The 17185-nt window shown below is 49.1% G+C and overlaps 1 protein-coding gene across 5 annotated transcripts in view; it reads right to left on the bottom strand.

The window, feature by feature from the left end:
- Positions 1–14889: 14889 nt before the first annotated feature.
- Positions 14890–17185, bottom strand: part of ZNF385B (zinc finger protein 385B) — a 1180505-nt gene continuing 1178209 nt past the window's right edge. For all 5 annotated transcript variants that reach the window (XM_078681482.1, XM_078681483.1, XM_078681484.1 and 2 more), the window contains one exon: positions 14890–16318. In XM_078681482.1, coding sequence (XP_078537608.1) covers positions 16106–16318 — 213 coding nt within the window. In that variant the 3' untranslated portion in view covers positions 14890–16105. The remainder of the gene's footprint in view (positions 16319–17185) is intronic.

Genomic DNA, 17185 nt, shown 5'->3' with positions numbered 1-17185 from the left:
CTCGGGAAGTACAGGGCGAGTATTCATGATCGACGTACAGTGAGTGGTAAAGTGCAGACACTAAATGGCTAGCGTTATCTGCCTGAAACACACGGTGCAGAGGCGGCAGGGAGGGAGGCTCTGAAGGGAACGTGGAATGGCACGCTGGTACCCCATGTCTCAGGCGGGCATACAGAAATGTGTCCATGGTAGAGGGTCATGACATAACTGCTGGAGGGTGCGAAATATACTTTTAACAAAGAGGTCCCCCCGGAGGAGCTTAGCGCGCATCCAAGATGGTCTCATGAGCACAGGGCTCCCGAGACCCTCGCCGCCTCCCGCAGATATCCTGTCACAAATCCTGTTACAGAAGATGGGTTATTAAGGACACAACCCTGCTGCCATAAAAGCTCTTTTCGGAATTCGATTTGGATGCCGGGAACCGGACTCACTCCGCTCTGAAAGGTGACGGCCTACACCGAGGAACAACCCGGGACTCAAGTCCCCGAGGTACCGGGGTGGTAATCGAACAACAACGGCCAGTGGAGGTTGTCCTGAGCCCTCGAAGTACTTTCGGTTTCGTTTTTGGACCTTCTCTACTGAAACTAGTCTTCATCTGACTTCGGTGACCCATGGTCTGCTCCTGGCTCCTACGCTTGCCCAGTGCGCCCCGTGTTTAGACTCTCTTGAGATTGACTTGTGAGAAGCCATTCATACCAGGTCTCAGGGGGCCCTCAGGGGCATACCGCTCAGTATGGCGGGCAAGCCTGAAAGTGAGAAACGGACGACCAAAGTCACGCAACGTGGGGGCGCCATTCAATCAAATAGTATGGACCGTTACACTCGCCCTAAAGGTTCCCCCAGTGGTGCTGGCAAAACATCTGATGAGACCGGCGATGGCTCCGCGACGAGGGAGGAGTTGACCTTACGAGACGTCATGAGCGCCATTGCGGGGGTAAAGACTTCCATGGGCCAGCAATATGAGACATTGACTTTGAAGCTGGACACGGTGGCTATCGATGTTAACTTGATCAGGAACGACTTGGCGAAGACCAATGAACGGGTCAAGTCTTTGGACATCAAAACCGCCAGTCTCACAACTGATATCTCCGATCTCCAAACCGAGGTTCGTAATCTACGCTCTTCTACCGACTTGTTCGCCCGCCGGCTGGAAGACTTTGAGAGTCGGGCAAGGCGCAACAACGTCCGTATCATCGGGGTTCCGGAGAAGTCCTCCGAGATGACTACAGATCTCCTCGTGGAGGACCTGATATTAAATCATCCGTCCCCCAAGGGCCTCAGTAACTTTTTTGCGGTCGAACGCGCCCACAGAGTTCCGGGTGGGGAACATAAGCCTGGCGCTCCGCCACGACCCATAATAGCCAGAATTTTCAATTTTAGGGATAGCACCGCTATCCTGCAGGCATCGCGGACTACTGGCCCCACGAAATTTGAGAACGCTACGATTGGCTTTTACCCAGACTTTACTCAAGCCGTGCAGAAGCAGAGGATGGGATTTATGGGGGTCAAGTGGAGAATGCGAGACATTGGAGTGAAATATTCTATGCTCTTTCCTGCCCGACTTCGCATCGAATACAACGACCGGACGCTCTTCTTTGACCGACCTGAGGTCGTCAGCGACTGGCTTGATACTCTGCCGACACAGCGAGATCGCACGGAGCACTTGGGGGGCGCAGAAGGTGGCCCGCAGTAACAGGAGTGAGGAGTGACGACCGGCAGATGCAGTATATGGACTTCGCAGCGGTGGTTTGATGACTTTTTTATGTTTATGCATATATTCGTTATACCCAGAGGCGGCAGGGGAGACGGGACTCTCCCTCCTTCAGGGGTTTTCTTTCTTTTTGTAGACTAGTTTCAAGATAGGGCGGCAGGCACACTGCAAGTTGGGGTGGCTCTTTGGTCTAACGCGGGGATGCAGGGTGGGGGGATGTGTTCGAGGGGCTTTCCTGGGGGTGGAGAGGGGAACTTTGTTTGCTCTTGTTTGGTTTAGAGGCAATGTTTTACAACGCATTCTGATCTTGGTGTCCGGTTCGCTGGGGGGGGGGGGAGACCGCCTTCGATTTTGGGATGGGGGGTAGGGGGTTGAGGGTATTAAGTTGGAATGTCAATGGTCTGGGGGACAGGATAAAACGGGGTATAGTGTTGCAATTTTTGAAACTTCTCTCCCCTGATGTGGTGTTGTTGCAGGAAACGCATCTGATAGGGAACACGTTCCACGCAATGAATCGACGAGGGTATCGTCTGGTTGCGCACTCTGGATTCACTACTGGGTCGAGGGGGGCGAGGATTCTAGTTAGGAACTCCCTCCCGTTGGAAATAGATAGAACGACTCTGGACGACAGGGGACGATATGCAGCTATCACGGGCAGATGGGAGGGGAAGACGATCTCCATACTTTCTGTGTATGTCCCGCCCGGCTTACAAACTACGACATTCGCTGACCTGGGGGAGGTAGTACTGGGACTCCCCGAGAGTATTTTAGTTATGGGTGGAGACTTCAACTCGGTGGTTTGTGGTAGAGAGGACCGTAACCCCCTAGAGACCTTTCGAGATCGCAGTCTTGGCTGGGCAACTTCCTGGAGACACTGGGTCTTGTAGACTGTTGGAGGATGATGCACCCTGGACAGGCACAATACACCTTTCACTCGGGGGCACACGGGAGCCTCGCTAGACTTGATTATGTTCTTATGCCGGCGGCGCAGGCCGTCTCGGTGAGGGAGGTTAAACACCTAGCCAGGGGTTTTTCGGATCACTCCCCGCTGTGGCTCTCCATTGATATTCAGCTGGGGCGGAGGGTCGAGTGGCCCCGATTAATCCCTGGCACCTTCGCAATCCTAAAACCCGGGCGGGTGTGGTTAAGTCTATTAATCATTACTTCACGGAGAATGTGGGGTCAGTATCCTCCTCCATTTCGTTATGGGAGGCCTTCAAGGCTGTGGTCCGTGGTCAAGCTTTGAGGTTGATTGCTGATGTACAGAAGCGGAAGAATGAGGAGGTGATATGGCTGGAGGCTGAAATGATTGAATTGGAGAGAGAGTTGGAGTCTGGTGCCACTCAGGATAGACTACATGCTCTGCACCTCAAGCAGTCGGACTACCGAGCTTTAGTGACTGACGCTGCCAAGGCTATGAGTCGTGAGCAGCAGGGGCGGCTGTATGATGTGGGAGATAAAGCAGGGAAGTTGATTGCCTGGTTAGATAAGAAGGAAAGATCGAATCGTGTTGTGCCTGTGATAGAGAATGCTGATGGAATGCGAGTGGTAGATCCGGTGGAGATAGTGGAGGGTTTTGCGTGTAATTTCCAAAAAGTTTATGCGCCAGTCTCAGACAGACCGGAGGAGGACTCGCATCTGTTGCTCAGAGATATCGCTCTGCCTTGTTTGTCGGATTCGGACAAAGAGCTTATGGAGTCGGAATTTTCCGACGATGAAGTAGCGCTCGCTATCCGCTCCATCCGCTCGGGAAAGGCCGGAGGCCCAAATGGTATCCCAATTGAGCTGTATAAATTACGTCCGGACAAAATGGCGTTATATCTCCGCGAGATATTCCTGGAATCGCGTGATGTCGGATCACTTCCCCGAGATCAACGGCTTGCGTCCATTGTTGTGATCCATAAGGAGGGGAAACCCCGGGATCTCTGTACATCTTACAGACCAATATCACTTTTGAACGCCAAGCCCAAAATCTTGGCAAAACTATTGGCGAACCGACTGATAAAGGTGATCGGCGACCTGATACACCCGGATCAGTCTGGGTTTATTCCTCACCGCAACACCGCGCTCAACCTGCGTCGTCTTCATGACGTCTTAGCGAGGGCGGAGTCCTTGCGTGAACTGACCATCTTGGTGTCCTTCGATGCCACGATGGCTTTCGATACGGTGGAATGGCCATATTTATGGGCTGCCCTCGCAAAGTTTGGCCCGGGATTCATTGGGTGGGTTAAACTCCTTTATGAGGAGCTGCTGGCCCAGGTGGTGGTTAATGGCAGGGTCTCGAAGTCCTTTGTTCTCGGGAGGGGTACGCGACAGGGATGCCCTTTATCTCCTCTGCTTTTCGCACTTGCTTTAGAACCCCTGGCTGCTTGGCTGCGATGGGAACCATCGCTTAAGGGTATCAGGTGGACCCCCGACTTTGAAGACCGCATATCGTTATATGCAGATGATATCCGGCTGTACCTCACTTCCCCACGGAAGTCGTTGGGAGTGTTATTTGATGTCCTTAGCTCGTTTGGTAAAAACTCCGGTCTAGTAATTAATTGGGCTAAATCCAGTGTCTATACTCTTACTGGTGACGTACCCCCCTTACCGCGCATATGCCCGATACAGATATCGCAGATCGGATTTAAATATCTGGGGATTTTTATATCATTAGACCCCACGGTGCGATATGAACGCAACCTGCTCCCTCCGCTTCTTCGACTTAAATCTGACGTAGCTGCCTGGGGTAGCCTGCCGTTGTCCCCGATTGGGTGGGCGGCTCTTTTCAAGATGATGTCCCTACCCCGATTCCTGTAGGCCCTTCAGAATTCGCTTGATCTCGTACCAGCCAGATACTTTCGTGAGATAGAGAGCCTCCAGAGACAGTTAATATGGGGCGGGCGTCCTCGCATCGCCTTAGCGAAACTAACTCTGCCCTGGTACGACGGGGGCATCGCGCTGCCGGATATCAGGCGCTACTATTGGGCATCCCAATTGAGTGCAATTAATCATGCCATGTATGGCCCAACGCCAAATCCCGCTTTTGAAATGGACAAATGGCAGTTGCCGGGAGGGAACTATAACAGGGCGTTGTACTCCAAATCGGCTAGCAGGGCTCTACCGTGGCCCACGAGGGTGGCAGTACGGGTATGGGGTAGTGTGAACGCCGCCATGGGGTGGTCGGACAGATTGACTAGAGCGACCTCGCTCTATGCAGCCGAAAGATTGGGAAGCCTATGGACAACGAAAGGCTTCGAGAAGTGGGACCTCATTGGCATCAGTAGGGTAGGGGACCTCTGGGTCAAGGATAGGATAAAGTCCTTTGCAGAGCTACCGTTGGAATATGCGCTTAGTGATAGGGAGCATTTCCATTATATGCAGATCCGTCACGCACTTCACTCGGTCTTCCCGGCCGGAACCGTTATCCCGGAATCCTCTCCCCTTGAAGATGGGGTGCTTGATGGCCATGTTCCGGATAGCACTATATCTTTAATATATAAAAAGCTGATTAACGATCAAACGGATTTACTGCTGCAGCTTCGGGAGGCTTGGACCGGTGATGGACTGGAGTTGGATGATGAAGACTGGCAGGCTGCGATATCCTCTCCAAAGAGGTTGCGATTCCGGCCCGTCTCCGGCTGGTGCAACTAAAGATTTTACATCGTATTTATATAACGGGTCCCCGTCTGATGCGTATGGGTTTTTCTGTAGATGGGTTTGTGTAAGCGTGGCTGTGGTTTGCTTGGTACCTTCCTTCATATTATATGGGAGTGTCCTGCGGTGGCTGTGTTCTGGAACCGTGTGCATGTGGTCATTGAAGAGGTCACGGGAGTCTTGCTGCTGCCTGAAGCCTGACGCGGTTTACTGAATGTGTGGGAGCCGAATGACTATTCGGTGGCACAGACGCAATGGGTTACCCTTGGGAACATGGTGGCTAAAAGGGACATAGCACAATTGTGGGGGTCACACAGAGCACCTACGATTTCAGCTTGGGAAGAAAACATGGACTGGTGCATGTTCAGGGAAAAACCTGTATATGTTGCACGTGGCAAGCTTAAGAAGTGGGGCAGAATCTGGAACCAATGGAATTCATACCGTGGGGAGATTTGTACCCCTCCGTTTGTAGATGTCCCGGAGATACCGCAGTCCCCATAGCCTGACGTTCCGTGTACGGTACAGATTTTTGCAGAAACATGATCATTTTCCCTGCCCCCCCCCCCCCCCCCCCCATCCCACCTCTCCTTCCATTATTGTTACAACACACAGTGGATGATACGGCTCTCCCCATGGAGCGGACACATACTACATTGCCTCTTTGTTTAGTTAGTTTTGGTTGTTTTATTGTTCGTTTGTATGTCTTTAAATAGTAAAACCTTGACCTTATCCTGCACTACAACATATGAACCGTAAGAACAGTATGATGAATCGCTGCCGGGCCTCCGGGATGTCGGCTGAATAGCTGTGTATATGTGAAATACTACGTTTCTGTTTCGTTTTAGCGATGGCCGGCCCCCGTGGTTGTAGGCCCGCAAATGTAATACTGCGATTAAAATTAAGGTTTTAAAAAAAAAACTAAAAAAAACCCAAAGAGGTCCCCCCAAGTGTGAATGTTCCATGTGCGTGTCATGTTTCTAAAAATACCTTCTTGCAGCAGCGCCACATCAGAGTGATAAGTCAAAGGGAGGAGAGGGGAATAGAGACTGGACATATGTGCTAAAATACGGGCCCAGGCTGCTTTTGTGCAATCTATTGAGGTTGGTTCTTTCTCACGAGGTGCCACTCTGGACAGTATTACACCATCCAACGGGATTGGATCTGATAACCAATGCTCAGTGGCTATGTGAGGGGTGTAACGGGGCGGGGGGGTGGAACCAATAGTGAGCGAAGTGTGCTTGTGCACTTAGGTAATCCAACTCAAAGTTTGGGATGTCCAAACCTCCCTGCTCGTATGGGTGCGTAAGCGTGTCCCACTGAATACGGGGGTTTTTGCCGCCCCACACCTGTCTAATCAGTTCCGACCGGAGGGAACAGAAGAAGTGGCGCCCGGGGTCGTAAGGGATATTAAGGAATAGATAAAGGAAATTTTGGTAGTATGACCATTTTAATTAGGGATATGCGTCCTGCCATAGTTAGGCGTAACGCTATCCAGCGGGTAATGCAGATGGCAATATGCTCCATGGCACATCCATAATTAAGGCACATGAGTTCGTCGCGATTCGACGTGACCTTGATCCCAAGATATTTGACCTCGTTATCACACCACACTATTGGATAGTCCATCTCGAAGGGAGTAGCAGCATTAGTCAATGGGAATATTTGCGATTTGGACCAATTTATATTGATGCCTGAGAGGCCTGCAAATTTAACAAATTCACGCATACGTGGGATCAAATTTTTACTGGGCTCCTTTACATAAAGGGTGACGTCATCCGCGTAAAGGGATATAAAGACAGGGCGTAATAGGCAACGAAGACCCACATGTAGTGCTGTCTAATCCTTGCAGCCAGCGGCTCCATAATAAGGGCAAAAAGGAGGGGGGAGAGAGGACATCCCTGGCGAGTGCCGCGGGATAAGGAAAAGGATGGTGAGGCTCGCCCGTTAATCAGTACTCTCGCCGTAGGCGATGTATACAACAATCAGATCCAGGAGAGGAAACCAACGGGTAGTCCCATACATTGGAGCACAGCAAATAAGTAATCCCACTCCACAGAATCGAAGGCGTCTAAAAAAACGCCGCCAGTGCCAGCTTAGGATCAACTGTCTGCAAAATGGAAAAAAGGGTGCGGAGATTGTGGGACATCGCCCTGCCTGGTATGAAACCCGCCTGATCAGGAAGGACCAATTTGTCTAACAGGAGGCACAGTCGGTTTGCCAATAGCTTAGCAAGGTTCTTGGTATCAGTGTTGAGTAGGGACAACGGTCTATAGGACTCGCAGTGGTCAGGGGGCTTACCTGGCTATAACAATGAGGTGATAAGAGCTTCCCTCTATGAGGGTGGGAGTATTTGAGTCTCTTGGGCTTCAAGAAAGACTTCTTTCAACACAGGGAGTAGCTGTTCGATATATGATTTGTAAAAATCTACAGGTAGGCGTCAGAGCCCGGGGCCTTGCCCGACCTCATCTGCATAATAGCCTCCCTGAGCTTGTCGCCCTCAAAAGGCGCAGCCAAGAACTTATGTTGTGAGTACCCCAGCCATCCCAGGGTAATGTCCCCAAAGAGGGGTGAGGTTCTTGGTATCAGTGTTGAGTAGGGACAACGGTCTATAGGACTCGCAGTGGTCAGGGGGCTTACCTGGCTATAACAATGAGGTGATAAGAGCTTCCCTCTATGAGGGCGGGAGTATTTGAGTCTCTTGGGCTTCAAGAAAGACTTCGTTCAATATAGGGAGTAGCTGTTCGATATATGATTTGTAAAAATCTACAGGTAGGCCGTCAGAGCCCAGGGCCTTGCCCGACCTCATCTGCATAATAGCCTCCCTGAGCTTGTCGCCCTCAAAAGGCGCAGCCAAGAACTCACGTTGTGAGTACCCCAGCCATCCCAGGGTAATGTCCCCAAAGAGGGGTGTGAAGTCTGGTGGGGAAGTACGTTGTGTCTTGTATAAGTTCTTGTAGAACGAGGTGAATGTATGTAATATGTCTTGGCTCTCCCTATGGCGCACGCCAGCCTCGTCCAGTACCTCTAACACAAAACTAAAGTAGCGAGGCTGTTTAATCTCTGTAGCTAAGGCCCGGCCAGGTCGCTCCCCCTTCCCGCATCGACGAGCTGTAAAGTATTTGCCACGGGAATTTCACCTTTCGGTCAGCGGTGGTAACAAAGTCAGTCATTTTTTCTTGGAGCAGTGCTCTACGACTTCCAGATATGTCCCTCCACATGTCAGTTTCTAGCTGCCGTATCTCAACCTCCAGGCGTAGCAGATTACGTCTAATGTCTCGGAGGACCCCACAGCTCTTGGACATGCCTATACCTCGGACGGTGACTTTGAAAGCCTCCCAGAGTGTGAATAGCAAGTCGACAGAGCCCTTCTTTCTGTCGGAAAAATCTTTGATTTCCTCCCCGAGTTCAGCCCGAAAGACTGTATCTAAAAGGGACTCCGGGAGAAGACGCCAGAAGTGAGGGATGGCCGCTGCACTGGGGGGGACTACCTCAAGGCACACAGGGGCGTGGTCAGAGTAAGTAGGGGCAAGGTGAGTGACGGATTGGATCCAAGGCGCTGTACCCCGGGAGCAGAGCCATTAGTCTAGCCTTGACCATGCGGCGTGACCCGAAGTATAATATGTACCCTCCCTCCCGGTGGGATGTGTATACCGCCAGGTATCTACTAGCCCGTTTTCTTCCAATATCCCCAGTAGTGTTTCCCGTGCCCTGGTATAATGGTGAGGCTGGGGGTTGGAGCCGTCCGCTGCTGGGTGCAATGCTATGTTAACATCGCCCCCCCCATATCACATATGTGGATCCCGTATCCAATATGCGTCCCCAAAAAGTGGAGAAGTATTGAGGGTCGTCATGATTAGGGCCATAGCTACACACCAGGGCTATCGACTGTGTGCATAGAGTACCCCACATTATACAACTACGACCAGAGTCGTCACTGTATGTGCCCCCCAGTATGAATGGTATATTCTTTTTTATCAGAATGATGGTACCTCTGGAATAGGTGGAGTATGAGGAAAAGGGATGGGCTGAGGCCCACTTGGTGTGAACGGGGATCCATGTGGGTTTCCTGAAGCAGTGCAATTTACACCTGGTGCCGATCTAAGTATGCCAAGATCTGCCTCCGTTTTCGAGGGTCGCAGAGACCCCTGACAATCCATGTAAGCAATTTTAGGCCAAGGGCCCTAGGATGTGTTGCCATAAGAGAATCGGAAGAGCGGAAATGTCACATAAGCGATTGTAAACCAGTATGGTGTGTACCTGTGTGCCGAACAGCATAACAAGAGAATTGTACACTATGCATGACGTTGCAATTAACAAAGAAACACCCTCCCCGCCCACCCCCAGCCCATAGCTACCCCTACCCAACTCACCCACCCGCAAAAAATGTCCATGCAAGAGCAATGGTGAACAGTCATCGACATTTAGAACCCAACCCAACCCACCCACAACAGCACCCCAATCGTGCCGGTATACCACCTCCCACCCGAAGAAACCCAATAAAGCAGAAGTATTACATTGTCCCAGAAAAAGTGGCTTAGGATCACTGTAAAGCAGAATAGAGTAATCAAAAAAACTAACATGCAGTGGGGAGCTCCCATAAGGGGGGGCGCCCGGTGGGCACGAACCCCCTCCTGTGCCCAGCATCGCTATGTCACGAACCCAAGAGGAAAGAGGAGAAACATATCCTCTCGCAGTAGGGGAAGACCAGCGGCTTGGGGGGGAGGGGTGCCCGGTGAAATGGTAAAGGCACCTGACCAATGAACATAGGATTGACTGCGAAATATGCACCAATAAGAGTCACGACAATCAAATCCACACAAAGCACTTATCTGAACAGGAACAGCTGCCAGAGTCAGGAGAGTGTCCAGAATGACATGCGCAGTGGCATCGTGGACGGTGATCAGGAATCCATCGTGAGCTGTATAGGATCAAAGTACAAATCCAAGTACGACAGGAGACCAAAAGGCCCCCAGCATGTTGGGTGTCAATTGCCAGTCGGTGAGGAGGGTCTAGAGTCTTGGTCCCGTCGAGGTGATCTTCTAGCCAGCGTCTTCAAGAAGTCATCGACTTGTTGTGGATTCGTACAAATGATGTGTTTGCCGTCCTGAAGGATCCGGAGTTTTGCAGGGTAAAGGAGAGCATATTCTATATTAGCCTTACGGAGTTTTTGCTTAGCAGGTAGATATTTCCGATGTGCCTCCTGAACTGCAAGGGTGAGGCCGGATGGACTGACAAAGCGTTACCTTCGAATTGCAAGGGTTTCGTTTCACAAGCTTTTTGTAGTGCAACATCAAGGTCTCTGAAATTCAACAGCCTGGCAATAATAGGTCGAGGGGGGTCTCCCGGGGCGGGTGTGGCCCAAGGGATCGATGGGCATGCTCCACGACTAGGTGGGGTGAGAAGGAGTCCGCGCCAAAGGAGCCTTTCAGAAGACGTTTAACGTAGTCCTCCATGCGGCCCGTGTTGGTCGATTCAGGTATGCCAACGAGGCGGATGTTGTTGCGTGGGCTGCGCCCTTCTATGTCCTCGTTTTTAGCCACGATAACCTTCAGCAGCTTATCCATACTTGTGACACGGTCCTGTAGTTGAGAAGTGGTGTCTTCCATCTCAGAGATGCGACTCTCGGCCTCTTTGAGTTGTCCGTCATGTTTGTCGACTTTATGGACAAGGAGGTCAAAGCGGTTGTGCATGGAGTCGATTTTCCCTGACAAGTCTGTTAAGCTGTTCTGGACCGCCAGGAGGAGTGTCTTAACTTCGTCCCCGGAGCACTGCGGGGCGATCGGACCATGTTCCATGTCGATGGCTCGGAGTCGACAGAGGTGAAGCACGTGCCAGCCTTCCTGGAATCAAATGTCAACCGGGGTTGGCGAGCGTCCGTTTTCCCCATAGCGTCGAGGCCCAAAGAGGGAGACAGTGGGCTGCAGGATCCTGTTGACCAGACGTGTTGTGCGTTACCCCAGGTACAATGAGCGGCACCCTGGAGGAGGTGCGCCTAGCTGACTGTACAGCTCACCTTCTCGTGCTTAGCTGGGGTATTGTAGACGGAGCACCAAGCAGCCACGGAGTCAGTCAGTGTAGGGCTGCTGGCAACAAATGATATGCAGGGGGCTGAGGCTGTATCCAGGAACATGGGCAGTGAAAACAGCAATGGCCAAATAATATGTGCCCTGCACAAGCAGAAGGGGACTCACATTAACTGCCAGGGGGCTGCCACTGGAGTAATGCCCGCAGGTGTCAGGCCATCAGGAGTGTCAGCTGCAGGTGGAAGGCGCCCACTCGTCCACTGCCAACTCGCTCGCAGCAGCAAAGAAGGAGAAAGTGACAGCCCAGGTTTAAAGGTGAGGGCTTACTGTTAATGCGGCGAACAGACCGGTGCAGGCGTCACTAAAGCCTTAGGGGGGTGGTCCGGACAATGCCTCCCCTACGTCCCATGGCAGCAACTGGTGGAGTGTGTAGCGAGCGGTCAACACGTTCCTGCTCCGCGGCAACGATTATGCTAATATGGCGCCGAGAGGAAGAAACGGGTTGATACGGCGCGAGCAGGGCAACGTTAGTGATCCTCCCCAAGCACGATGCAAGGCGGCAGGGCCCGGGAGGTGTGCGCTCTGCAGCGGCGAGACCCCGCGGCCAGCCACAGCAGCTTATCTCTTCCAGGAAGGGCCCGAGGCAGAGCCGCAACACACGCCACATCAAGAGAGCATGCGGGGGACCGGAGCGCGCTGATTACTGTGCGCGGCTCACCTCTGTATAGCGGGGGTACTTCAGGAAAGGTGTGGGAGGCTGCAGGTCAGCGCCAAGACGTTCCACCGAAGCAGAGGCGTGGCCCATCCCCGAGGCCGCAACGGCCCAGCACCATGAGGGAGACCAGGGGGTCAAGTGGCTCCAGCATTAGTGAGTGATCACAGGCCGGCACGGAGTCCAGCACCACAGCTCCCCAGGGAGTGGAGCAGGAGCTTCAAATTTTTGCACAGGAGTTCCAGAAGGTCGCAAGCACAGGCAGCATGTGTTTTCAGGGAAAGAGGACAGGTATAAATGCGGATATGTGGCGGATTTCTTCACCGGGAGTCCAGAGCCTCACAGGTGTGCGACCATCTTGGATGTGCGCCACCTAGCACCCCCGGGATATTTATATATTTCTATTGCGTTTTTGCAGTGAGGACGGTGCACGTGTTTTGTAGTACACAATATTACACCAAACGAGTGTGCGTTGCGACTACGGAGATTATTGTTCTAATTTCCTACAGGTGTGAGTCTTGATATATATCTTTACAGGCTCTTAGAATACGAGAATTTCGCCCATGACGCGAGTACACTGTTATTATTATAATAAACAGAACTTGAAAAGGAAACATGGTGACCAGGATGAAGGAGGACCACTAATTATCCTCATCAAACATACGTTCTATGGGGCAGATTTACAAGCCCCTTGGGCCACTTTTGCGTCACTTTTAACATGTGAAAAGAGACGCAAATTGGCGCAAGGGGCTTGTAAATAAGCCGCTATGTGCTTAATATTTCCCTTCAATTAAATTACTTGGGGTCACCTGTTGGGAATTTTATGTTTTCATCTTTTGGATCCCAACACTACTGTTAGAAGGTATAACAAATATACCTCTATACTAGACTCCTAGTATATAGGAGCCCATGTGTTCCACCAAAAATCTTGTACGAATGTGGAGCAATCTGATGATGAAGCATGCCATCTAAGTTGATGGGTGAGGGTCTGACTAAATATTTGTGATAAACACATCACTTTACAGAGAATATTTACAAACCTTAAAGTATGTGGTAAGAGTCTCCTGTCCGGACTGTTCATTTAATTCTGTTACCATTTTCCACTAGAAAGTGACCTGCTTTGATAGCTTTTTTGTAATCTCACATTCGTCCTTAATATGCACAGAATTCGAAATGTGTACCTGGTGGCCTGGGGGAAGCGCCAAGTGGAGGGGAAGGGGTCAGTACTCCGTATTCACTCTCCACTGAGTTATTCACTGAGGAACAACAGTCTGAAACAGCCATTTTTCCTTGTATGTCACTATATGAGGGTCTTTGTTTCCACCTGGTAAACCTACTAGACACATGTTTTTTCACCATCATTCATCACCTCCATTCCTCCTACTCCAAAATGTGGGCAGTCTCAGTAAGGTCTTTCACAGTAGCTATGCAAGGATGCCAGGGTGTGTAGTGCAAGCAAATAAAATGGCCATTTGACTGCTGTGGTAGTAGTAACAACCAATATCAGGTTTTAAATAGGCCCCAGTGCCACTGCACCTGCTGCCCTAATGGCACCTGTTACTGTAATTTTTCCAGACGAGCTCACAAATATGCCCATGTTTTCCTTACTCCGTCAGCTTCGTTTTATCATCTCGCTCCAAATTTAAGTCTGCTCCTGCGAGGGCTTACCTAGTGGCTGTGATGGTTTTGAGTATCAAGTCCACCTTGTCTTGCACATTATGTCATTAACAGAATATGGAAAAACCCGGGAGCTATTCTGCTGAATCTGAAGCCTCATCCATGTAACACACTGTTATCGCAACATATTTTGCTATAATGCTGACTTTTTATATATATATTTTCTTCTCTGTTACCTTTTACATGTTTGTTGACTGTTTATGCAGCATTGATCTTGAAAGTGAGGACTTTGTGCCAAAGAACCACCGAGTTGATGCAACAATATGCTGTAAACAAGCATTAAAAATGCAATAGGTCTCGCCTGTGATTAAGTTAAAGCCATGTGCTTTGCTATACAATACCATTAGCAAAGCAAATGGCTTTAACTTAATCAAAGGCGAGACCTATTGCATTTTTAATGCTTGTTTTGCTAGGCACGGGAGATTAAGTGATTTGCCCAGAATCACAGGATGTTCAGCGTCATTGCCGAGACTCAAACCCGGTTCTCCAGATTCAAGGTTGACCACCCTAGCCGTTAGGCCAACTCCTCTCCCCTTATCACATTATCACTGTTGTCCATTATGCAGTACTTAATTTCACCCAGTGGTTGCCAGTGGGGGACATTCGCACTCGGTTTTGGGGACCAAGACTTGTTTTTCTTCATCAGACTTCAAACCAGGCAATCAGAAACTGGAGAAAGAATCCCAAAGAGAAATTTAGAAGAAGTGTAACAGAGACAACAAAAGTGCAAGAGACACAAAGAGTAGGATGATGGGAGAAAGAGACATGAAGTGGGGTGAGGACTATGTAGATTGGTATTAGACAGCCTAGGCGTTCAGCAGCACAAGTGGAGGCCTCCTAAGAAAATATTTGGCCCCATGAACTTTCTTTACACACATTAAACGCTATCATTGTGACACCCTCATATCTCATTTATCTGTATAACGTATTTACAACTTGTAACCTAATAACCTATTTTTTTTAATTAACCTATTTGTAAGCTATAACATAATAACATATTTTTTTTACAGACACCGAGAAAGAATGTTGAGGCATGTAAAACAGAGAGTCTTAGAACGCCGTTCTCTCAGGAATCTCAATGAACAGTACCCCGTACTGCGCAAAACATGACAAGGAGTCTCTTTCTATATCATTTATCATTTTATTCAAAATTTACATTTAAAAAAATACACATACATTTTACCAGGTAAGGATTGCTGATAGCGATACCATAAAGGAATGTGCTATGAATGCATTCAGATTTGTGCCTTTATTAACCTGTTCCTCTTGATACCCTGCCTCGTGTCGGACTGTGCTGTGCACATCCTTGTAACCTCAAATATGGCCTGCTGATTTGCTGCATGAACGTTAAACACAACATGTCATTTATTCATATAAATATTTAGTTTCTGTACATTATTGCATCAGGAGTCACAACATAATGCAGCAGCATTCCCAACAGAAACGTGATTTTAATGGAAAAATAAATCCACACATAAGCACAAAGACTGATTGTCTTCTTGCAAGCTGGGCAAGAAATGCAGACAAGCTGCTTTGTGTTGTGCAATGCACAAAGCATCAGTCTTGAGAATGCTTAGCAACATATCTCAGTGATGGGCCTCAAACATAAGATACACAGAAAAACTGAAATGGATGTTCCCACAACTCTAGATCATATGGCTTTCTATTGTTTTATCATCCAGAACAAAATAAAGAAATCAAAGAGATACACTTGAATTGGGGCTGCCTCTAGGCATAAAACAGAGCAACTAAAGGACAATCTATAGCTTCAGAACTACTCAAGGAACAACAGTATTTGGGCCAAACTCTGTCACACAATCCCTTTCAACAAAAACACATTTAAAAATAAATTACATAGTCCTTTAGTATTATGGTATCCACAATTACACAATATTTCATCTACCTTTGCCATCCTAGTAAGCCTAGCATATTCCCAAAGACTATTTACACAAATAAACGGATGAGGAAGACCATAGTTTTCAAGTCTGTCAGGAAATAAATTCACGTGTTCCATGGCTTCAGGCTGATGTCTCCATGGAAAGGATTAATGGCATGTATCCTTGATGAAGTGCTCTTGTCACACAAGGTCCTCCAGTGATGTTTGCGAATAATAATAAAACATAAATCATCTTCCAGGCTCTTGGTTAATAGCACATGTCCATGGAAACTGCTGCCATCAAGTCCACCTGTGGAGGTGTGATGCCAAATGACATTTTTTACTACAAAAAAAAGAAAAATAAATATGCGTGGAAGCCTTTCAAGACTTCCCCTTTGTGTCTCCTAAAACTTGCAAATCCACCTATCTTTTTACTGGCCTGTCGCAATCTCTTCATTGGTTGACAATCAATATGGTGCAAAAAGGATCGAGGCAGTCGTTGCTCGCATTGGACCGTGCCCATGCCGTAGGAAGGGGGAGGGTATTGCCGAAGCCTGAAACATGGAGGTAGAAGGACGAGGCGGCAGGGAGAGGCTGGACGACACCGCTGCAGCCAGAGAGGACGAGAGGAAGGTGGGAGCCATAGGCTTGATCATGTCTTTTTGGAATGCAAATTTTGCCTGAAAAAAACCAGAAAACAGGTTTTTAGCACCTATTGATTTTCAACTTTAGCAAATGATATTAAAGCACTAACATAACACAGCTCGCTCAAACGCTGTCCATTACACCCCTAAAAGACAAATATGTTGAAGAAACATAGTGTCTTCCATTTTTGCTACAATACAGGCGTTCCTGTGCATCCACCTATGGAATTCATGCAATCCCAGATTAACAAAGGTTTGTACAGGTGGGATGGCATGAAATCGCGCTGCCTCCCAGAGAATGGCGTAACAGGCAGAAGAATATTTTTTTCTCTTTGTTATTTGCTCTTTCTGTGTCCTGCACACATAGAAAGAGGAATATGCCTCAAGGGATTTTTTTAGTGCGGGAAGGTATCCCTTCCTGCACAAGAACAATTCTTCTAGTAACGCAGGTGCCCTTGGACCGTGGTGCAAGAGTGCGTGCGGTGCACTATGCTGCCAGAAGTGAGCCAGTGCTTTGAGAGAGCAGAAGTGCACCATATCTTGATAGATAGGGCGCATTTCTGCTCTCTCCTTTTCACGTAATACAGCAACTTGCCTTGGTGAACAGCGTTGCATGAAAGGCAAGTTAATGTGCCCTCCAGTATTTATGGGACATGTGGATTGTGGTGCACTTAGCACCAAAATGACCATGTTATTCGCCATTACTGAATAAAAACTCGAGATAGGTGGAATTTATAGCACCCAACAAATTCTTGAAACCAAGGGTATCATATTTTATAGGGTGAGATACATTTTGCATACCCTGAAGGGCCACTTATAATCAGGCCATATACAGACTTACATAGAAGGACAGGCAAAAATAGGCATGTGTGTGCGCGCTGATACACACAGATACTCCTTTTC

The sequence above is a fragment of the Lissotriton helveticus genome, chromosome 3_1 (assembly GCF_964261635.1).
Source record: "Lissotriton helveticus chromosome 3_1, aLisHel1.1, whole genome shotgun sequence".
Lineage (NCBI taxonomy): Eukaryota > Metazoa > Chordata > Amphibia > Caudata > Salamandridae > Lissotriton > Lissotriton helveticus.
Note: the sequence above shows the minus strand (reverse complement) of the source record. Positions and strands in the feature narration are given on the sequence as shown.